This window comes from Macrotis lagotis, chromosome X (assembly GCF_037893015.1).
Source record: "Macrotis lagotis isolate mMagLag1 chromosome X, bilby.v1.9.chrom.fasta, whole genome shotgun sequence".
Classification (NCBI taxonomy): Eukaryota; Metazoa; Chordata; class Mammalia; order Peramelemorphia; family Peramelidae; genus Macrotis; species Macrotis lagotis.
In genome coordinates, this window is record NC_133666.1 from 267,861,568 (window position 1) to 267,886,480 (window position 24,913).

The 24,913-nt window shown below is 37.3% G+C and overlaps 1 protein-coding gene across 1 annotated transcript in view; it reads left to right on the plus strand.

Moving 5' to 3' along the window:
- ANKRD55 (ankyrin repeat domain 55) overlaps positions 1-24,913 on the plus strand; it is a 100,560-nt gene that overhangs the window by 46,217 nt on the left and 29,430 nt on the right. Inside the window, exons 6-8 of the mRNA XM_074201993.1 lie at positions 5,782-5,910; positions 16,925-17,109; positions 21,835-22,002. Coding sequence (XP_074058094.1) covers positions 5,782-5,910; positions 16,925-17,109; positions 21,835-22,002 — 482 coding nt within the window. The remainder of the gene's footprint in view (positions 1-5,781; positions 5,911-16,924; positions 17,110-21,834; positions 22,003-24,913) is intronic.

The window sequence follows — 24,913 nt, forward strand, 5'->3', positions numbered from 1 at the left end:
TTATTATTAGTTACTCAATGTACATTTATCAAGCACCATCATAAATATATTATATATTTACAAGGCACTGCTATGCCCTGGAGATACAAAGAAAGGCAAATGACATTTCCTGCCCTCATAGTGCTCATAGTCTAATGAAGGAGACAACATCCAAAAAGCTATGTACCAAAAAGTGGACTGTTAGGTGGTGCAGTAGATAGAGCACCCTAAGTCAGGAATATCTCTCTTCCAGAGTTCAAATCTGACCTCAGAAATTTACTTGTTGGTTGATCCTGGGAAAGTTATTTAACCCTGTTTGCCTCAGTTTCCTCATCTGTAAAAAGAACTAGAGAAGGAAATGGCAAACCATCATCCTTGCCATGAAAACCTCAAACAGGATCACAACTGAACAACAACAAAAGTGAGGGTGGAGGTATTGGACTAGAATGCCTGAAGGTCCTTTCAGGTCTTCCATTTATATCTATAATTCCTCTCCCAAACCTCTTCTGTAGAAGTTATCTTTCTGATTAAATACAACTTTAGCTTTGACTTTTGGGGCAAAAGGATTCTAATAATGTAAATCTCTCTGTATACCACCATTTGCATGTTACTCCAAAATCTTCTGATGGTGAATTCAGTGAATGGGAGAGTTCCTGAGAAAAAAAGTCACCAAAACCTCAGAAGTCATTTCACTTACTCAGAAATATTTACTTAGATCACAGAATCTGGGTTTTGGGGAATACCCAAAAGGTCATATAGTCCAGCCCCTTCTCCTCAGATGAAGAAACTGAATCACAGATTGGGAAATAGTACTTGCTAAAGATCAGGCAGGTAGGAAGTGGCAGAACTGGTATGCCAACCAGATCTCATGGTTCCAAAGTCAGTTCTCTTTTCACTGTGCCCTAAAATCAGGAATTTTCTATGAAAAAAACCACCATCTTTTTTTTTCAAATGGTTCTCTCCAGATCACCAGAGTTAACTCTACTCCTAGTATCCAGTGACAATAAAACTTTGGTCAATTATACACAGTAATAATTTTTAGTAATGTCTTGTCATTAGGATATTAGTCAATGATTACTTACTATGTATGGGTCAGGCACTGTGCCAGGGGCTAGGATACAAAAAGAGGCAAAAGACAATCTCTGCTCTAAAGGAGCTCACAATTCTGACAAAACTGATCCTAGATTTAAAACTGTAAAGGACTTTAGTAGTCACCTGATCAAATACATTTATTTTATTAATAAAGAAATTGAGGTCCCACAAAGATAGTGTCAGAGGCAGGAGTTGAACCTAGGTTCAACCTCTAACTCTACAGTTAGTTCTCTTTCAACCAGCTATTATTACTTTCTTTTTAAAATTATATTTATTTTTAATTTATGAAACAAAACAAGTTTTCCCAACAAGTATATCTCAAGGATAAAGAAAAGATGATTGTACATGAAACTACAAATCTATTATGTATAGCTATTCCTTATAAAGTTGTCATGTAAATTTTTCTTTTTTCTTCCCTCTCTCCCTCCTTCTTAGAGAAAACTACCATTAGACATAAATATGTGTATATTATCTATATACAACTTTTTTACATACTCCTATTTGTCAATTTTTTTCTTTGAATGTAGATTGTGTCTTCCTTCATAATTCTTTGTAGTTAATTTGGGTATTTATAATAGTCAAAATGATTCAGTTGCTCAAACTAGTCCTTAAAACAATATTGCTATTACTGTAAATGTTCTCTTGGTTTTGCTCATTTCACTTTTTATAATTTTGTACATGACTAACCATGTTTTTCTAAGACCACCATCATTTAACATAGCACAATGGTATTCCATCACAATCACATATCACAGCTAGTTCAGTCATTCCTCAATCGGCTTTTACTTGTTGCGAGAAATTGCATTTTTCCTCACCCAATGATTTTCCCCTTAAACATTTATGAGAATTAACATTTTAAAAATGGAAAAGATCAGAGAGAGAGAGATCAAAGGATCATAGATTGAGAACTCAATATTCAATTTCCTCATTTTATGGAGAGAGAGAAGCTAAAACCCAAAAAGATGAACTGATTTTGCCCAAGTTCACTCACATAGACATTTGTCCATCATTCTAGAAGAATACCATGACATTAGGGGAAATGTTGACATAACAAGCACATGCATTGGATTTGAGTGAGGGGGTGCTGTGCCAAGTCACCAGTTTCACTTTCGCCTCCAGAGCCATCTAGGTACAGTGGCCAGATATGATTCAGGATGGCTGGAGATGGCCTTGAATGTGAGGCAGTCAGGGATAAGTGACTTGCCCAAGGTCACATAGCTAGTAAGTATCAGGTGTCTAAGGATAGATTCAAACTCACATAGCTGTTTTATGACAAAACTGTGATTAAAACTCAAGTCTTCTGATCTCTAATTAAGTATGCTTTCCCCTGTACCACATTGTCTAGTTAATGAACAACAGCTGTAGGGGTGGCTAGGTGGCGCAGTGGATAGAGTACTAGCCTTGGAGTCAGGAGTACCTGAGTTCAAATCCAGCCTCAGACACTTAATAATTACCTAGCTGTGTGGCCTTGGGCAAGCCACTTAACCCCACTGCCTTGCAAAAAAAAAAAAAACTAAAAAAAATGAAAGAAATTAAAGATCTTCATAGGACAAAGTTCTTGAATGATGTACAATACAAAATATTAGCATTTCAGCTAATTCAGAGAGCTTTTTTTAAAAATCATATTCCTAATGATAGGGGATTTGTTTCTTTTTCTCATATGACTCAGAGGAAACAAAATAGTTACCAAAAATAGAAGTTTTTCTTGAAAGTTTTGAAGCTGTTAGCTCCTAAAAATCTGTGAACCCCATGGAAAATGGCACAAAATAACAAAATTCAATGGAGAGGGTAAGAAGATAAAAACTAATTAGCTTTATTAAAAAAAATTTCCTTATAGACCTTGGAGAAGGCCTGAGACCCAAAATTCTAAAGTCCTATTTTAAAGTTTATGAAAAGATGTGTGTGAAGTAACAAACAGAGGACAGAAAGATTGTGCAATGAATAGAATGCTGAACTTGGAGTCAGGAAGACTCCTCTTCTTGAAATCAAATCTGGTCTCAGTGTTTACTAGTTATGTGACCCTTCTCCAGATTATTTTACAGATGAGGAAAGTGAAAAAGGAAATGACAAGTCTTTCTAGTATCTTTGACAAGAAAACTCCAAATGGGGTCACAAAGAGTATGACAAGACTGAAAAATGACAACAAAAATTTGAGACAGAAGACCATCCCATCTGTGATTGATTTCTCAAAGAGCCCTCAAGAATTTCTCTCACAAGATTTAATAAAATCTAACATTTGATTATTGAAACTGAATCCTACAAGGAATCCCATGATTCAAAAAAAAGAGCAACAAATTAAGATTACATTCCAGTTTTAGCCTTATTCCTTATACTTTGCTCCCTTCCTAGTACTCTATGGTACAATGACACAGACCTTCTTGTGGTATCTTCTCCAGGACATCACATTTTCCCTAGTTGCCCTCATGTCCAGAATGCTCTCCCTCTGCTTCCTGACTTCTTTTAAGTCTCAGCTAACATCCCACTTTCTTCAGGAAGTTTTCCAAAGTACTCACAGTGTTGGTATTACCTCCAATTTATTCAATATGTCTACTATTTATACAAAGTTATTTGCATATTGTCTCCCTCATTAGAACATGGGTATCTTGAGGGCATGGACTGGGTTTTGCCATTCCTTGCCATTTAAGTGCTTAGCACAACTAAACCCTTGCACATAGTAAACATTTAATAAATTCTTATTAACTCACTTGCCAAGCTGTTCAGCCAAATCCAAGTGCTATATGAACATGAGGTCCCCAGTGGGTCCCAACTTAAGTTCTCTCCTCCTTTCAGGTCCAACACTGGTAGAGAATGCAAAATGCTAGGGTTGTAATAGTTGTAGAATTATTAGATTTAGAGTCAGACAAGATCTTGGAGATGCTCTTGGTCAACCTTGCAAGTTCTCCTTAGAAAGGACTAAAGAGAAAAAAGGAAAATTACTTTTGTCTAAATATGTCTCTTTCATTGGTGCTAGATCACCAGAGAGGTAAGAAGTACTGTACCAGTTAGCTCTGCATGCTCATCATTTCTTATAAAACAATAGTATTCCATTGCTTTCATATACCACAACCTATTTAACAATTCTCCAGTTGATGGACATTCCTTCAATTTCCAGTTCTTGACTACCACAAAAAGAACTGCTATAAATATTGCATACTTATGGGTTCTTTTCCCATTTTTATATTCTCTTTGGGATATAGATTTAATAGCAGTACTGCTGAATCAAAGGGTATGCGAAGTTTCATAGCCCTTTTGACATAGTTCCAAAGGTTGGATCAGTTCACAACTCTACCAACACAGCATGTGTGTTTCAGTTTTCCCACATTCCCTCAAACATTTAGCCTTTTCCTTTTTCTGCAATATAAATTAATCTGACAGGTGTAAGGTGGCACCTCAGAGTTGTTTTAATTTACATTTTTTAAATCAATAATGGTTTAGAGTATTTTTTCATTTGACTAGACATAGCCTTAAAAACTATCCTCTAAAAACTATCTGTTCAGATCATTTGACCATTTATCAGTTGGGGAAAGGACATGTGTTTTAGATAACAAGTTCAGGCCACATGGAGTCTAGAGTAGGTGAAAGGGTTCACAAGTCTCTCCATCCAACTCTGGGAAGGCAGTAGGAAGTAGTCCTACATGATTCATAGCCAGAGAGTGGGCTGCTCCCTTTTGACTGAGTCATCAACCCCATTGTCTCTACAGCCAGTAGGAGAAATTCTTCATCATCTCACCATGATGAGTCATACATTACTAGAACCCCAAAAACTTGGATATTGAAAAGAAGGGATGGTGATTCTGAGTATGCTGGGAAGGGGTTCTTCCATCTGGCTCTTTCCTTTTAAAGGACCTTGCTTTGAGTGACTAGATGGCAACACAGTGAAGCAGAGTAAGTTGTAGGAATGAGAAGAGCTAAGGGTCAGAATGCTGGCTTTGACTAGTTGTAATTCATTAGATTTTGGGGCATCTCAATTATTTCATTTCACAGATGAGGTTGTGGGTTTTATTCAGGAATCGGCTAGATTAGATGGACACTGAGGTCCTTTATAATTCTGAGGTTCTATGATTCTGTGATAATGACATTCCTATTACTGACCTCATGTAGCTACTGTTCAGACATCCCAAGACTGATGTTATGCACTCAAGTCATGAACTTGAGCCAGATAACTCTATCTCTCTGCCCAACTCCTACAGCCACATTATTGATATGAGTACAATTAAGTGATTTAGAATGAGGAAGAAGAACAATGTCCTTTATTGTCATTTAGTCCAACCAGTTACTGCTTGAATAATTTGTTTGATTGGATTGTAGATTTGGAGTTGGAAGAGAGCTCAGAGGTCATTGTGATAGACTTATTTTAGAAATAAGGAAAATGAGGCACAGAGAAGTTCAGTGACTTATCCCAGTCACCCTACCAAATGTTTGAAGTGGCATTTGAAACCAGGTCTCCCTAATATTGGGTCTAGTAGTAGAACCCCCAGTATCCCAGCTCTGAGGATATTGTGTATCCTGCACATTACTAGAAGGAGATGGGCAAGGCAGCCAGGAAACAAAATCTCTATCTTTCGGACCCCTCAAAATAATGTCAATCTTGTTTTTTTGGACTCCAGAACTTTCCCTCAGTCTAATTTCATACCTCCTTGGCAGCTCCTGAAACAAAGAAAACCTTTCTCCTGTTTTCTCACCCGTATTTCCTGCACTCTTATATTGCAGGGTATGACACCTCTTCACTGGGCAGCTTTTCATAACCGGCCACAACATGTACAAATCCTGCTGGAGAAGGGGGCAGACCCAACCCTGGTGGACAAAGACTTCCGAACAGCCCTCCACTGGGCTGCCCAGGTGAGAAAAAATAGCCTAAAATGAAACAGTGCCTGTCCCCAAAGAGCGTCTAGCTTTCAAGGAGAGACAACATGGATAATATGGATACATATAAGTATTTAAAATAAACATATACAAAATATATACAAAATAAAGACAATTTAATTTAGGGGAGAGGCATTAGTAAATAGGGGAATTTCATAAATGAAGGAGACAGGTTGTATAGTAAATGGTGCACTGGGCTTGGAGTCATCTTCCTGAGTTCAAAACTAACCTCAGACATTTACTGTGTGACCCTGGTCAAGTCACTTAATCCTCTTTGCCTCAGTTTCCTCATCTGTAAAATGAATTGGAGAAGATAATGATACACCATTCCATATCTTTGCTAAGTAAAACCCAAATATTGTCAACAAGAAGTGGTAAGCCTTGGGAACAAAATACAAGAGTTTAATAGCTATTGGGGAAAGAAACATATAAAGGAAAACTAGAAAGGAGTGAGAGGTGGGAAAAAGACGAGAGGAGGCAGAGTGGGGTGTAAAGCAGGGTGAGAAGAGGTGTGGAGACCTGGGCCAGGCAAAATCAGACAAAAAGAACTTGTACAGGAGTTCAGTTCACTGGTGCAGAGTAGGTGGAGGTAAAGTCTGAGCAGAGAAGCAGAGACAGAGCAGGGTGGGGAGAACAGTTTGGTTGAGGGAGAGAATGACATGGGGGAGGGTGGGAGACTTGGGGGACATCAACTTGATTGTGAAAGCTTTTAAATGTCTCCCAGAGGATAGTCACTTATCCTTCTTAAGCAAGGATGCTACATAATCAGATCTATGCTTAAGGAAACTCATTTTGGGAGTTGTGTAGAGGATGGATTAGAGAGGAAAGAGACTGAGGGCAGAGAGATCAATCAGAAAGCTTACTGCAGTAGAAAAGTAAGAGGTGAGGAGGGAATGAAAAATATAGAGTAAAGAAAAGGAGGTGTGTGTGTGTGTAAGAGATACAGAGATAGAATTGACAAACCTTGGAGATTAATTGTATGTGAAGAATGAAGGGGAAGAGTCAAAAATGAATCATTAAAACTCAGCTGCAGAAAGTAGATTTTTAAACAACTAAAATGAAAAACTTCCTGTTGATCCAAACTGACCCTCATAAATAGAACAGATTGTCTTGGAAAAGAGGGAAAGCATTTATTATCATTAGCTTACTTCAAGGAAGTCTGATGATGATTGGTTGAAGTAGATAACCTCTGAGGGTCCTCCCACTTCTAGGAATCTGTGATTTTTATGATGCTGCAGCTGTTTCATAATTACTCACCCTATTTAATGGTTGAAAAATGACAAAAATTAGAGCTCTAGAGTCTCAATTTGCTAACCTTCCCTAACACTTCATGTCAGGGACCATTGTGATCTTGTATTGCACGTTCCCCCTTTCCACAATGTCTGGGTTGCTGTGGTCAATTTTCAACTTTGTGATAAATGGATTTTATAAAGTGAACAACATTTCCTCCTTCCTCAAATCATACTGTCACCATTTGGTGGGGGTTTTTAGGAGGACTGGTCTTTCAATCGGTTTCTCAGGAAAGGTTGATTACTTTCTTCTCATAGTTAAAAACCTAGATTGCCAAGAAATTTAAAGGAAAATAGTGATAAAAAATTAAAAAGAAAGAGAGAAGAGGAAAGAATTGGTGGAGATCGACTTGACCTGGCAAACAGATTGGACACTGGCTGGACACAGCTCTGGCATGGAGCTCACTGACCAGAGTGCCTTCCTTACCCAGTATCAGGACCCTGTTTCTGTACAGCAACTCATTTGTAGTGATCTCCAGGATGGTCCAATTGAAATTAGTCAGATTGTAACTGAGATGATCTTTCCTACTTTTTCATCCCCACTTTAGCCCTCAGTGAGATGAGAGCTAGACCTGTCTTGACACATCATGAGTATGGGGCCATTGCTGACTGCTTTAGACATAATTAGCTCACATATATATTTAACTGATAGTGATTTAAAAATTAAACTGTGCTCACAAGTCCCTGAGCAAAAATTTATAAAAGAACATTTTTTATTTTTTGTTGGATACAAACTGTATCTTGAACATGGTTTCAAGATTTCATGGTTGAAATATAAAACAGACAGGAGCACACTTATTTTTTCCTCACTTTATTTTTCTTGAGATTTCTCTTTCTTAGTGGGGGGGGGATGTTTACTTTTACAACATGAATATTGTAATGTGTTTCATGGCTACACATTTTTTTACCTATACCAAGTAACTTACTTTCTTAATGGAGGGAGTGAAGTGGGAGTAAGGGAAAAAATTTGAAACTCAGTGTTTTGGAAGTAAATGTTGAGACTTGCTTTCGCATGTAGCTGGGGTAAAAATAATTTTTAAATAAAATTAAATTAAATTAAAAAGTGATCATGATCTCAGACAAAGCAAAAGAAAAAATAAACCAAATTAAAAAGTGATCCTCAGGAAAAGTGCATTTTTCTAAAAGGTACTTTGACAGTGAAATAATATCAATAATAAAATGATGTGCACCAGAGAAAAAATATAAAACCTTAGTCCATTTACAACTACCCTCCGAACTAATCTGTCTTAGAAGGCTTTTGATCAGATCAGTTCATGTAAAAAAAGCAGATGTTTTCAGGGTTTTATTGGGTCAATAAATAATTGTCTAGGGCAATTTAATTGTCTCACTTCCATTGATTGTCTTTCTGGCTTAGGAACATCCCTGGTCCCTGAGTCTAGTTTTGAGCAGGGGTCTCTAGCTTCAGTAATCTTGCTTCAGATTCCTTATTTCTAACCATAATATCAGAACTCTGATTTTGGTTCTATTAATTTTGGTTCTATTAATTAATGGAATGGGGGAGGGGAGAGAAATAAAGATCATGTAACTACTGTGATGTCACTGAAATAGGAAACTTCCTCATGAGAGAAACCCTTCTACCAATATGGATCAACATCACTTTTAGTGATTTTTTTTAATTACATGTAAAGAAAGTTTTCAACATTCATGTTCATAAAATTTTGAGTTTCAAATTTTTCTTTCTCTTGTCCCTCCCTCCACCCTCCCCAAAGCAGCAAGCAATATGACATAGTTCAGATCATGTTAAATGTGCAAATTATTTGAAAATGTTCAATCATGTTAAAAATTCCCATTAATATTATTATTATTATTATTATTATTATTATTATTATTATTATTATTATTAATTACTCCAAGTTTGGTAGTCTATCTATGACACCATACTTATGAGGTATTCAGGGAGGACAAGTACCTCTGAGATGAGGTGAGGCCCTGCCAAGCTCTTTTTAAGGCTGTTTATCCACATTTGGTGGCACTCAACCCTCACCTGTGGATCCAAGAAACTATGTGCAACCACCACACTCAGTAAAACTGTCTTTGGCAGCTGGGCTAACCTAGGCTAAGGGTAACTGATAGGACTAAAACTCATTGGTCAATTTGGGGGTGTCTGTATGTGAAGACTTTCCTTTGATGGAATGAATGACTGAGAACAATTCATTCCAACAATCATGAAGACAACCAAAGCAGGGGCAATCCAAGTTTGGTCAGACATCAAAGCCTCCAAAGTCATCCACTGCATTACAGGCCAATCCAATCATCTTGACTTCTGACCTGCCACTGGATTTTGATTGAGGCTGATGACTTTGTGAAACCCTGCCTCACTCAAAGTCAATTCAATTTTTTAAAAAAAATTTTCTAATTTTATTTATTTAAGGCAATGGGTTTAAATGACTTCCTCAAGGTCACACAGCTAGGTAATTATTAAGTGTCTGAGGTTGGATTTGAACTCAAGTTCATCCTGACTCCAGGGCCGGTGCTCTGTCCATTGTGCCACCTAGTTTCCCCAAAGTCAATTCAACTTAGATCACCCATGATATCATAGGTCCTTTATAAAAATAAAGGATAAAAATAATACCCTACTAAATAGTTAAACTTAAGCATTTTTTCTTCCTACCCATGCCTACACCTCTAGACTCCCTAGCCTTGGTCATACTCTCAGGCCTTGAAGCTCTGGTTTCTAGTTTCACTCTGAACTTCAGCAGAGATAATGAGTAAGTGTGTAATGGATATTTCAAGTTCATTGGTCTGCAGCTTATGACTAGTTATAGATCTCCACCACCATGAGACATTATGGTTTGGGGGAGGTAGCAATGACTTGAGTCAGGAAGACCTGGCCTTGAATCTCTCCTCAGACATTTACTAGGGGTATGAACCTGGGCAAGTCACTTATCTTCTCTCAGCCTCATGTTCTCATCTGTAAAATGGGAACAGTGATAGTACCCACCTCATGTGGACAAATTATATATTTATATATATATATATATATATATATATATATATATATATATACATATATATGTATGTATATATGTATATACAAAAATTTATATATATGCATATATATAATGCTTTATAAACCTTAAATTGTTTCATTATGTTAGCTATTATAATTCCAGACTTTTCTCCAATGCTTTTGAGAAGTCATCATAGAGCACTGTTCTTTGAGATGCTTTGGCAGAGTTGTGTGTAATTCTAAAAAAAAGAAAGTCCCTTAACTAGAGTCTCCCACTGGTAGACAGTTAAATCAAAGCACCAGATTTTCACCTTCCTTCTGCAGTGTACAAATTACAAAATCTAATCCAACATTCCCCAGGAGGGTTTTCTCATAGGATCAAAGACCAGGGACCCCTCATTTGTTACATATGAGGAAACCAAGGGAGGCTAAATGATTTGACCAAGGTCATATTGGCAGTAAAGAATTAAAGGCAGACTTTGAACACCAACCCAGTTCTAATGCTAATTCTAAAGTCCCAAGCTGCCTTCCCAGGATCTCTAGCTGCATCTGACTGATAGGACTGGGCCTAAAAAAGCAGAATCACAGAGTGCACTTAGATTCATGCCATGAATCAGCACATTAGAATTTAAAATGGTTCATGATTGCATCTCTTTCTCCATATACCCTGATCCAAACCCCCTCTAGGCCTTAGGAGGCAGTTTATCATTACTGCTGTTGAAAGAATGAAAAAAAGATCATTGGTAGCCAAGTGACTCAATATATAGAGCCCAGGAATCAGGAAAACCTGGGCAAGTCAAACCAGCCTCTGTCTGCCTCCGATTCTTCATCTGGAAAATGCAGATAATCATAGTATCTAATTCACAAGTTTGTTCTAAAGCTCATATGAGATAATAATGCCTTAGTATAGGGTCTGGTATGTAATAATCACTGTAGAAATGTTAACTATAATTGTTTTATATTTATAGTATTTTTATAATAATATTATTATTAATATTATTAGCCAAACTTTTGAAGAGTTAAGTTAGGTTGGTTCTGGGACAAGTGGCAAACAATCACAGAACTCAGAGACAAAATTAAACAGAATTTATCAGAATTTGATAATTCCTAATTGGAAATACTTTTCACCTGAGATGTGGAGAGAGGAAGGGGTGAGGATGACTGGCAACTGGCAGTGATGTAGAGAAGTGAGTGTATGTGTTTGTGTGTGTGTGTGTGTGTACAGTACAAGACATGGTCTAAACATGGAGAGTTGTCCTATGAAAGAGGGCAGATCATATCCCAAAGAAAACCACTTGCATTGCTACAGAAGCTGAGGGTGAGAGGAGGTGATTCTCCCCCACAGAAGAAAAGTACTATAATATCAAGACCCCAAGAATGAGAGTAGGGTCATAAGAGCAGCAAAGAGCTGGATGAGGGTACAGGGTTGAGCTACAAATCAGTGATGTGGACATCAATGGTATGAAGGTGGATACCTGATGTTCCCATTCCTATTATAGCTCCCTTTTCTACCTTCCAGAGGCTAGGACCCCCTCCATGCCATGAGGGATCACAGCAAGGTTTTATGGAGGATGATACAGATTCTTCAACTGGATAGAATAAAATAATGCATTTAAATAATAATATAACCATATAATTTTATATATTTTCAGTTGTTTTAGTTGTGCCCAACTCTTCATGACTCCATTGGGAGTTTTCTTGGCAAAGATACTAGAGTGAGGGGCGGCTGGGTGGCGTAGTGGATAAAGCACCGGCCTTGGAGTCAGGAGTACCTGGGTTCAAATCCAGTCTCAGACACTTAATAATTACCTAGCTGTGTGGCCTTGGGCAAGCCACTTAACCCCATTTGTCTTGCAAAATCCTAAAAAAAAGATACTAGAGTGAGTTGTCATTTCCTTCTCCAACCCATTTTGCTGATGAAGAACTAAGGCAAACAGAGTGAAGAGAATACTTACCCAGGGTCACACACCTAGTGTCTAAGGTCAGGTTGAAACTCCTTGCTCTAGTCCTGAGTCATCTAGCTGCCCCAATTATGTATGTGTATATATGTGGGTATTATGTATATGCATATATACCTTATATAATTTATATATATGATATATGTGTTATCATATATTTTCGAAAAGGAGGGTTTTCAGGGTACATTTATCCAGAGAGAAAGTAAGCGGATCTCTGGATCAATACTGATTCCATGACCATTCCAGTCACTTAGCCATCTGTTAGAATAGGTCAAGTATTCTTTCTTAAACATTTTTTTTCCAAATACTTACATGAACTAATGATGAATGAAATGAGCAGAACCACATTGCACACATAAACAGCAACACTGTGTATTGATCAATTGTAATAGACTTGGCCCCTCTCTGCCTTTCTTTGCTCATTGAACTGCTGCGAGGGACTCAGTCCATCATAGTTGATCAACGCACAACTGATGTAGGCAGGGTACTGTGTTGAGCATTGGTGGAAATGAAGTTCAGATGGGACACAGTCCTTGCCCAGATCAAGCATATGATCTAGAGAAAAGCATATCTATAAATGGTCATAGTACACAATAACCCAATAACTTTACCAGAGCAGTTCAAAGACAATAAAATATTAGGTTAAACAGGGGAAAGGTCATGGATTATTAGGAGTCTCAGATAAGAGTTCATGGAGAAGGCAGCAATACATTTGAACTAGAAAAAATTAATCCTAGTTGTTCTTATATATGAAAGTTGATACCAGGCTTCTAGGATGAAAATCAGAAATCCCCACTGCTGGATTAAATTGGTGGGAAGGATAGAAAGGACTAAAAGGTTATATTATAATATCATCTCTACATGACTCACCTAAATCTTACTAGGGATTATGAAAGCAGGTATCTTATCTCAATTTTTTTTTATCTTCTCCCCCCACCCTGTTACTGGACACAAATTGAAATGCTCATTGAATGTTAGGCAGCTGTCAATTGGTTCAGAACAGTGAAGGAAATGGGGAGAAAAGAGAGAAAGGAAGATTTTCATCCCTAGATTTCATCCTTCTGAGCCTCAGAGCACCTGGCTTCCTCTTTAACATAAAAAAAAAATAAGACTGAGTTGTTTTTCATATGAAAACAGGACTAAGGCAATATATGAATCATTGTGCCAGCTCTGAATTCCCTCCTCCTTCTTAGAAATAGAAACAAGGCACATTGTCTCCAAATTATTTTTGCTACTGGCAACTTTTTTTGTGGTTTCCCATCCCCTCCCATTTGATTATTGATTGTTTAAAAACAACAACTACCACCACAAAACTGGATGCTGATATCATAACTTTTTTAAAAATAAGTTTTAGGTTTTCTCAAAACACTGATCAAATAGTCAGAGAGTAAGATACCTTAAAAGGTGAAGTTAAAAATAAAAAAAATTGACCAGAGTGACTTAAAATGTTAACTGGTTCAACTTAGTACACAAGTCTTCTAGAGAATTCAGGACATTAGCTGATATTGAAAAACCATTAGCCATCGATTTTAAGAATTCAATGCAGGAAGGAAAGACTACTTAAATACAGTATTGGAACAAATTATCCACTGATCTTGGAACACCCAAAAGAGCACAACATAATGCATATTAACTTTTTTGAAGGTGGGGAAGATATTTGGAAAAACAGAGAGGTCTTTCACTGTTAATTTAATTTAGAAAGTATTTACTTATATGTGGATAAAATACATCAGACACCCAGGTTACAAATTCAAAAATTAAACAGATTCTACTCTCAAGTAGTTTATTTGCTTATGAAGGCAAATTACAAAGATGAAGTACATGAAAGTATGTGCAAAGTAAAATTTTTGGTGGGGCAGCTGCTACTCTTCCTATAATAAGGACAAATCTTGGCCCCCACTGATCCTGTACCTGTTAGATTCAGAAGCAAATTAACCAGTTAGCAGTTTTCTTGGGCTCTTTGCTGCTCCTCAGCTCCCCTTTCACCCCAGTGCCTTTCCGGCAGAGGTATACTCGAGCCAGTTTGGATCACTCACAACAGTTGATAATTACATTTTCCAAATGAATATTTACACTTGGGAAATCAGTAAATGCTACAAATGAGGGCTTGATTTGTTGTTGTTTTTTTCATTCTCTAGACTTTAGAAAGTAATGGATGATGATTAAAATTAAAAACATGCCATGCATGCATTTTTTCCCTTCTCTATCCCAATTTGTTACAAAACATTTACCAACAGGCCCCTGCCTTGGGATTCTTTCACTATTCTTTGCTACTTTCATAAGAGGGAAGGATGGAACTAGTGAGAAAATTAGAGTTCTTGAGCTGTAAACAGAGGTTAAGTGACTTACCCAGGGTCAAACAGCTAATCAGTGTCTGAGACAGGATTTGCAGCCAGGCCTTCCTGACTCCAGGTTCCCTGCTCTGTCCCCTGAGCCACTTAGCTGCCTCCAATTATAAAATTAATACAGGATAAATGGATCACAAAATGATCCTGAGAATGGGATTTCATAGCCAGTTCAAACTAGAGCTGGACAGAGTTGATCCTTATGTAGCCCTTTGTGTTGCTTATGTGTCTTTACGATCTTTGATCTTCACACAAATCCAGTGAGGTATGTTTGAGCATGAGAAAACTGAGACTCAAGATTAGCAAGGTGATCTATCTGGCCATGGTTACAGAGTAAGCAACAGAGGAAAGACTTGAATCCAGATTCCTCCTCTGTCCTCTCCAACTCTAGAACTTTTTTCATTATGCCACAAAATTTTAAATGACCCTAATAAATTAGAGAAGCTTTTCATCCCAAGCAGGATCATGGTCTGTCCCAACATGGTGCTGAGGAAGAAAAGGCTAACTGTGCTGACAGTAGGTAAGGGGATCCCAGCCTAGTCATGTGCCGAGAAGCAGGGGCAGCTCATGGTAGATTGATTACGCTTTAGAACTGGAATTGTGCCCAACAGAGAGATTTTTAACTGTATCAATAAGAATAAAATATGTAAGAGTCTGGAAGCAAGTCCCAATGAGAATGCATTTGTTGTATTGAGTTCCATGTTTTGAGAGAGAAAAATTTAAGATGATTCAATAGGAACATGCAGGGCAGCCATGATGGAGCAGAAAGGCCTCCGGATTTGGCCTCAGAAGACTTGACTCAATGACTTACTATCTGTACAGCCTTGGACTAGTCATTTCTTGGGCCTCAACTTTACCTTCTGTAAAATGAAGTTCTTTTTTTCTGATATAAATCTTATAACCTATGATCGAAGTTAAGCAAACTAGAACTATTTAGTGCACAGAAAACTGAAGGGGTGAAACAGTGGTTGGAAGTGGTTCCTAAATTTCAGGGCTATACAAATGTCAAATATTATTATTTTTCTTCCTGAGGAGGATGTTGACCAGTATAAAGCAAGACTCTTAATAGGTTGTTACAGCTGGATGGGACCGTGGAAGATAAATTAGTCCAACTGCCTCGCTTTCCAGAGGAGAAAACTATGTCCCAGAGAGTGTAAAGATTTGCTCAAGGACATAGAGGTAGCCAAAGTAGATCCAGAACTAATACTCAGATCTCTGTAAAGTTCTCTACATCAGTCACTTCAACTCTTAGTCCTCACATCTATATCAAGGCTTGCATCCTGCCTGTAACATGTATGCTATCTCAGGCAGTCTCCCTGTGTAACTGTTGAGAAATGGCCTGAATACTAAAGAATCCTTTTGAGGGTTCAATACAAAAACCAGTTATATAGCTTAAATCCTCAACACTCTAGGAAACTAATTCTCCAAGACTGTAAGTTACAGAATAGGTGCAGAACTGCACTGGTAAAGGGAGTTTTCCTAATATGAATTCTTTATACTAATGAAATCATAGGGTTATGAGAGAGAGAGAGAGAGAGAGAGAGAGAGACCCAGACAGAGTTATAGATGAATGAATCAATGAAAATAAGCAATTTTTTAAAAATTAAAATGATTATTCAGGACCAGTGATACCACATGTTATTCGTTCCATTGAATAATTGGATCAGTTTGGTGTACTTGTGTAACTTTCAGGAAGCATAAATAATCATAGAAAGTCAGGGTTGGAGTCATAGGGATATAAATTAAAATCAGGCTCACTCCTAATAGCTGTGCAGTCACTTTACGTCTCAGCTTCCTCAAATTTGAAATGAAGATAATACCTGTCATACCTATCTCACAGGGTTTCTGTGATACCCTTAGTAAAATAATGAACATAAAGCACTTTATAGGGGCAGCTAGGTGGCACAGTGGATAGAGCACTAGCCCTGGAGTCAGGAGTACCTGGGTTCAAATCTGGCCTCAGACTCTTAATAATTACCTAGCTGTGTGGCCTTGGGCAAGCCACTTGACCCCATTGCCTTGCAAAAACCTAAAAAATAAATAAAGTGCTTAATAAATCTTAGAACTCTGTATAAATTTTAGTTCTTGACATTATTGTGTAACTCACTCAACCTCAGTTTGTCTTATCTGTAAAATGAGTTTGAGAAAGAAATGATAAACCATTCTAGGATCTCTGCCAAGAATATCCCAGATAGAGTCATAAAGAGTCAGACATCACTTAAAGGAATAAACAGCAACCACAATTATTATTGCAAATGTAGTTCTGACATATGAGAAGATAACTTGGGAAAGGCTTGAAAGCACAAACTGGTGAAATGGCATGGACAAGGAAGAGTCACTATTTTTGCCTTCAGAAATGCAACAAATGAGAAGGGAAAGGATACTTTGCTCACTGAGATAATAGGCTTTCTTACCCTCTCTTTCCAGAGTGGAAACAAAATTCTGTGCTCCATCATTCTGAGCCATCATGAGGGCCAGTCCATCATCAACTATGATGATGAGAATGGAAAGACATGTGTGCATATTGCTGCTGCAGCAGGTTACAGTGACATTATCAGCGAACTGGCAAAAGTCCCGGACTGCAACCTACAGGCTCTGGATGTGGATGACAGGTATCCATGGCAACAACCAAAGGGCTATAAAGTGTGCTCTATATCTCAGGATGTCAAACTGGAGATGAGCATTTTCATTGACTGACCATGTTTTATTAGATCCTGGGTGTCAATTAAATTCACATGCGGGTTGGGGATGGGAATAATTGTTCTATTTCCAAGAAATGTTTGATGTGGAAAGAAATTGCTAGGTTTCCATCTTTTATCCCAAACAATATGAGTAGTCTCAGGTTATTTCCAGATCATCAGACATTACCTGAATTCATACACCCTGCACTGTCCTTTTACTTGCTTTCACAAAGATAACTGCAGTCATGTTCTATCAGTAAGACAAACAAAAAAGGCAATGTTGATGTGAAAACCTTTACTACTCATTGTCTATGTACAAATAGATAGAGCACTAAACCTTGAATCAGGAAGACCTTGATTCAAATCCAGTCTTGGACTCTTACTAACTGTGTGACCCTAGGCAAGTCACTTAACCTCTGCCTCAGTTTCCTCATCTGTAAAATGGAATAATATTAGCACCTACTTCCCAGGATTATTATGAGGATCAAATGAGATAGTAATTATAAAGTACTTCCTTTAATACCTGGTACATAGTAAGCACCATATAAATGTTAGCTATTATTATATCATTATCATTATATCATATGTTATATCACTAGCAGTATTGTGATTGGCATGGTATGGTTGGCTATAGTTAAAAAGCCTTGAGTAGAAAACCCCAGGCATCTCTTTAAGACTATGTCACTGGTAAATGTTTAACAACCAGCTCTCTGAAAATGCAATCTGTGCTTTTATTAATCTGCATTATTAACATTTTTTCCTTCACTTATTTGTCTGGAAAATCCACAAAGCAATCAGTCAAGTCCAGACTTATAGCATCTGCTTATTTCTGAAGTGTAAATGCTCATATCAAAAATTCAACAAAAGGTCAAGTTGTTTTGAGTTGGCTCCAATGCATCCTGGTAACAAGCTAGGTGTTGATGCATAGCTAGAGGGGCATTCCACACTGGGAGATCCCTAAACCAATAAAATCACAAGTTGGGATTTTTTTAAAAAGTGCAACTTTCTTCACACAAGGTTATTATGAAGATCAAATCATACCAGGGTGTTTAAAGTGCCTTGTCAGTTAGCAAATATGACGTTATTGCCAACTAGCTTTTCCAGCAGGGTGCTGTGTACTAAGCTAACCACGTCTCCCCTCTTACCAAAGTGTTCCTTTGCAAGACTGGCTGGGGGCCAGAGAGTAATTTGTGGCCATGAAATAATAACAATCTAGGTTGATATAATGCTTTATGGCTCACAAAGGACTTTACAGATTCCATCTCATTTGATCTTCACATAGAGCCACTGTGCCAGGGCATCAGTGGAGAGAGAGAGAGCTGGCCTTGGAGGCAGGAAAATCTGGGAATTTATTCCCACATCTGACATGTACCAGCTTTATGACTCTGGGCAAGTTGCTTAGCCTCTCATTGCCTTAGCCAGGGTATCATACTGGCTGTGCATTGACTTAAAAAATCACAAATTATCCACGTTGTATTGTATTTATTTATTTCATTAAAAATTTCCTAATTCAAAAAGCAATCAGGAGTAGGTCACAAGATTGACACCTGTACTGTAGGTAATTTGAAGATTCTAAGTCTTAGAGGCAAGAGAAGTTCTGATCTGCCGGGGGGGGGGGGGGTAGCTAGGGAAGGAAGAGGAGTTTCCCCACCTAGAAATTCTGTGTATATATCTCTGACATTACAGATTCAATCCCCATCATTTATCTTCACAGCAGTCTTCTAAAACAGGTATAGGGAGCAGTACGATTTCCATCATCCCCATTAGATATTTCATAGGATCACAGCTGTAGAGACCACAATAAGGAGCTTAGTTCTTGTCCATCTGAGAGTCAGGGAAGTCAGGTCACAGTACTAATGAGCATTAGAGTTAGATCTCAAACTCAAATCTGCCAACTCCGTACCCCAGGGTGCTTTCCACTACCCCACACTGTCTCTCAAAAAGCATGTCTATAAGTAAAGCTAAGTGATCTACAGTGAGTTTCATTCACAATTTTATTTTAATCAACCAGGTGACAGTGACTGAATTAATCTTTCCTCTACAAATGTGAAAATGCTTACTCCTTACATGTATACTTGCTGAAATCAATGTAGAAGGAGATAGAATGAAAGAGACTGGAAACCCTATTACACCTACTTGTACAAAAAAAAAGGAGGGATTATTTTGAGGGTTTAGTTTTTTAAATAAGTTTTTACAGTGGTGTACAAATTACTTGGGACATGTAAGAATTTAGATATTGTTTTCTTTTATGCCAGCAATGATCTTGCCAGATTGTGCTTCTGCTAACTTTAGGATGACTCGTAAATTTGATCTTAACTAAATGAAAAGGGAAGCAGTCAGCTTCCTCCACCTATAGTTTGTTCTGAGTTGAGTATGGATTTCATGACATCCACCTGTGTTTCATTCTTGTTTTTACTGTTGTCTTATTAATAAGAATAGTCACTATTCCAAGAGGTGGCTGGGTGGTGCAGTGGATAGAGCACCGGCCTTGGAGTCAGGAGTACCTGAATTCAAATCCAGCCTCAGACACTTAATAATTACCTAGCTGTGTGGCCTTGGGCAAGCCACTTAACCCCATTGCCTTGCAAAAATAAAAATAAAAAAATAGTCACTATTCCAAATAAATACATCAAAGTTGTAGCTCTGAAAGCATATTACAATACTTTTATATTTGCTACACTTTTGGTGTGGGAAAGTCGCATTTCAGAGATCATTCAAACACACAATGAAACAGTATCAATCACAACAAAATCAGAAACAACAATACAGAACAAACTCCTAGAATGGATGAACTATTGCTTCAAAGGAGTCCAATTGATCTTCAAAGAATGAACCAAACTTCCAGAGGCACATGGCAGCTAAAAGGGTTGTTTTCCTTCCTCTGCAGTGTTATGTAAGCCTCTTGAAATTAGAAGAGCAGGGAGAAAACCAATTTTTAAAAAAAAGACTTGTCCAGAGCAAGAAAATACAAAGCCTAGAGTACTAAAGACTGGAAAAATGACAGATTTTACCAATGAAAATTGCTTTTGCATTCAAGATAGGGTAGCCTGACCCTGCCATAACTTCCTTTCCCCATACAAAATGCCTTGAAGCAGTTTCTTGGTCCAGGGACTTAAAAGGTCCCCAAACCTCTCAGACTGGGTAATATCCAAGACCATGAGTTACTAACACCCTCTGATGACTGAGTGACCAGAACTATGTCCAGATGGAATTGAAGCGAACCTCATCCAAAGAGATGTGTCACTATATACTTGCTGTGTTAGAGCAAAATAGCTTCCTCTGTTACTATTCCATAACTTGGGGGAACCTTGATTTGTCCCAGTCTTATACCTGAACTAAGAGAATGCTGATTTTAGAGCTATAGTCAGTCAGAAGAAGTCCAGGTGAGTTCATAAGATATAGGGATCTCCATCATCTTAATAAATACAGCATGATTTTTTTTGTTTTACTTTCAAGGGATCTAAAAGTCTTATTTACATTAAGGGAATGATGAATTTTGATAAATATATTGATATTCTGAAAACAAAATTGTTCTGTAATTATGGAAATTTCCAAATGAAGATGAAATCTATCTGGTGCCATGCCAAGTATCACAAAAACACTAAGAAAACTAAGTGATGAAGATGCATATAAACAGACTAGAAACTTGCCTGATTGAAATTCCTTTGAAAACTTATGGTCTATAATCAAGGTTAAAGTTAGAAAATTGGAGTTTTTGCCAAAGGTGTGCTTTTAAATAATTAAAATCTAATGCAATGTGTGCTTTCATGACAAAAAAAAATTAGATGTGTTAAAATCTTGTGAACTTAATGACAAATTTGTAAAAACAAGTGATTGTAACCAAAAGGATGACATTTTGTACAATAAAATATTTTTTAATGTAAAAAGTTTTACTTTGTTGTATGTCAATAAATTAATTATTTAACATTGTCCAAGTTATTATATATACCACTGTAAATTACTTTGAGAGAGAGAAAAAGAGGTATGGGGCTGGGGAGAGACAGACAAAGAGATAGAAAGTGGGAAGCAGAAGGGAGAGAAAAATAGAGAAGTATAAAGAAATTGTTGGTAACAAAAAGCAAAACATAGAATGAATGCAGGGGACAGTTAAAAAACAGATAAGGGATGAAAAAGTAAATGAAGAAGAATCAGTTGCTAGAAACACCTACTTTTCTCCTCAGAAAGTAGTATCATAGATTTAGAGCTAGAAGGGATTCTTTAAAGATCCCAGTTTAAATCCTCATTTTTACAGATTAGAAAACCAAGGTCCAGAAAGATAAAGTTCTCTGAATGTATTTCTTCTGCCTATCTCAAGAACATTTTCTGACTGATCATATAAATGATGGTTTCATGGTTGCAATCATTGCAGTTCTGCTGCCACTTGTGATTATTTGTTGAATAAAACTTTGGTTCTGTAATCAAAAAGTATCTTTACTACTGTATTCCTTGTTCTCTTGTAGCAATGGTCCCAAATCATTTTATTCAAGGAATATTTCAAATGCCCCCCCCATTCTGTAGGAACTAATGAATACATTGCCAATTGCATTACCAAATTCATATTGCCAATACACAGTAAAGGTCCTAAAAAGCAATTGACTTCTAGTCCTTTGTGAATCACTCATTCTCATAAACTTCATCTTCCCTTTTTTCTCCAAGGACACCTCTCCACTGGGCAGCAGCAGCAGGAAAGGCTGATTGTGTCCAGTTGCTGTTGCAGCTAGGCTCGGATAGCAGCCCTCGGGACATCAATGAGAACACTCCTCTGGTTTATGCCATGCGCTGTGGATACACAGCTTGCATCAATCTACTCTCTCAAGAGAGCAGGTAAGTACACTTAAGAGGTATTTTCTTTTTTTTTTAATTAATTTTTATTAAAGATATTATTGAGTTTTACAATTTTCCCCCCATCTTGCTTCCCTCCCCCCACCCCACCCCCACAGAAAGCACTCTGTCAGTCTTTGCTTTGTTTCCATGTTGTACCTTGATCCAAAGTGGGTGTGATGAGAGAGAAATCATATCCTTAAAGAAGAGAAGACTAAGAGGTGACAAGATCAGACAATAAGATATCTGTTTTTTTTCTAAATTAAAGGGAATAGTCCTTGAACTTTGTTCAAACTCCACAGCTCCTTATCTAGAAACAGATGGCATTCTCCTTTGCAGACAGCCCCAAATTGTTCCTGATTGTTGCACTGATGGAATGAGCAAGTCCTTCAAGGTTGAACATCACTCCCATGTTGCTGTTAGGGTGTACAGTGTTTTTCTGGTTCTGCTCATCTCACTCAGCATCAGTTCATGCAAATCCCTCCAGGCTTCCCTGAAATCCCCACCCTCCTGGTTTCTAATAGAACAATAGTGTTCCATGACATACATATACCACAGTTTGCTAAGCCATTCCCCAATTGAAGGACATTTAGTTGATTTCCCATTCTTTGCCACCACAAACAGGGCTGCTATAAATATTTTTGTACAAGTAATGTTTTTACCCTTTTTCATCATCTCTTCAGAGTATAGACCCAGTAGTGGTATTGCTGGGTCAAAGGGTAGGCACATTTTTGTTGCCCTTTGGGCATAGTTCCAAATAGCTGTCCAGGAGGGTTGGATGAGTTCACAGCTCCACCAACAGTGTAATAGTGTCCCAGATTTCCCACAACCCTTCCAACAATGATCATTATCCTTCCTGGTCATATTGGCCAATATGAGAGATGTGGGGTGGTAGTTCAGAGAAGCTTTAATTTGCATTTCTCTAATAATTAATGATTTAGAGCATGTTTTCAAATGGCTATGGATTACTTTGATCTCCTCATCTGTAAATTGCCTTTGCATATCCTTTGACCATTTGTCAATTGGGGAATGGCTTTTAGTTTTAAAAATATGACTCAGTTCTCTGTATATTTTAGAAATGAGTGCTTTGTCAGAATCATTAGTTGTAAAGATTGTTTCCCAATTTACTACATTTCTTTTGATCTTGGTTACATTGGTTTTATCTGTGCAAAATCTATTTAATTTAATGTAATCAAAATCATCTAATTGGTTTTTGGTGATGTTCTCCAACTCTTCCTTAGCCATAAACTGCTCCCCTTTCCATAGATCTGACAGGTAAACTACTCCTTGATCTTCTAATTTGCTTATAGTATTGTTTTTTATGTCTAAGTCCTGTAACTATTTGGATCTTATCTTGGTAAAGGGTGTGAGGTGTTGGTCTAATCTAAGTTTCTTCCATACTAACTTCCAATTATCCCAGCAGTTTTTATCAAAGAGGGAGTTTTTATCCCAATGGCTGGACTCTTTAGGTTTATCAAACAGCAGATTACTGTAATCATCTCCTGCTTTTATACCTAGTCTATTCCACTGGTCCACTACGCTATTTCTTAGCCAATACCAAACAGTTTTGATGACTGATGCTTTATAATATAATTTTAGATAAGGTAGGACTAAGCCACCTTCTTTTACACTTTTTTTTCATTAAGCTCCTGGCAATTCTTGACTTTTTATTTCTCTATATGAATTTACTCACAATTTTTTCTAACTCATTAAAGTAATTTTTTGGAATTTTGATTGGTAGGGCAGTAAACAGATAGTTTAGTTTTGGTAGAATTGTCTTTTTTATTATATTAGTTCTACCTATCCATGAGCAGTTGATATTTGCCCAGTTATTTAAATCTGATTTAATTTGTGTGAAAAGTGTTTTATAATTGTTTTCAAAAAGATTCTGAGTCTGTCTTGGCAAATAGACTCCCAAGTATTTTATATTGTCTGAGGTTACTTTGAATGGGATTTCTCTTTCTATCTCTTCCTGCTATATCTTGCTAGACATATAAAGAAAAGTTGAGGATTCATGAGGGTTTATTTTATAACCTGCAACTTTGCTAAAATTGCTAATTGTTTCCAGCAGTTTTTTGGATGATTTCTTGGGATTCTCTAGGTAGACCATCATGTCATTTGCAAAGAGTGAGAGTTTTGTCTTTTCCTTCCCAATTCTAATTCCTTCAATTTCTTTCTCTTCTCTAATTGCTGATGCTAACATTTCTAATACAATATTGAATAGTAGTGGTGATAATGGGCAACCTTCTTTCACCCCTGATCTTATTGGGAATGCCTCTAGCCTCTCCCCATTGAATATAATGCTTGTTGATGGTTTCAGATAGATACTGCTAATTATTTTAAGGAACAGTTCATTTATTCCTACACTCTCTAGTGTTTTTAATAGGAATGGATGCTGAATTTCGTCAAAAGCTTTTTCAGCATCTATTGATATGATCCTATGATTTCTGATGGGTTTGTTGTTGATATAATTGAGTATACTAACAGTTTTCCTAATGTTGAACCAACCCTGCATTCCTGGAATAAATCCTACTTGATCATAATGTATTATCCTAGTGATAACTTGTAATCGTTTTGGTAAGATTTTATTTAGGATTTTTGCATCTATATTCATCAGGGAAATAGGTCTATAATTTTCTTTCCTCATTTTAACTCTTCCTGGTTTAGGTAACAGCACCATATTGGTTTCATGGAAAGAGTTAGGCAGAGTTCCATCTTTCCCTATTTTTCCAAAGAGTTTATATAGAATTGGAACTAATTGTTCCTTAAATGTTTGGTAGAATTCACTTGTGAATCCATCAGGCCCTGGAGATTTTTTTTTTCGGGAGTTCAACAATGGCTTGTTGAATTTCTTTTTTCTGAGATAGGGTTGTTTAGGTATTTAATCTCTTCTTCATTTAACCTAAGCAACTTA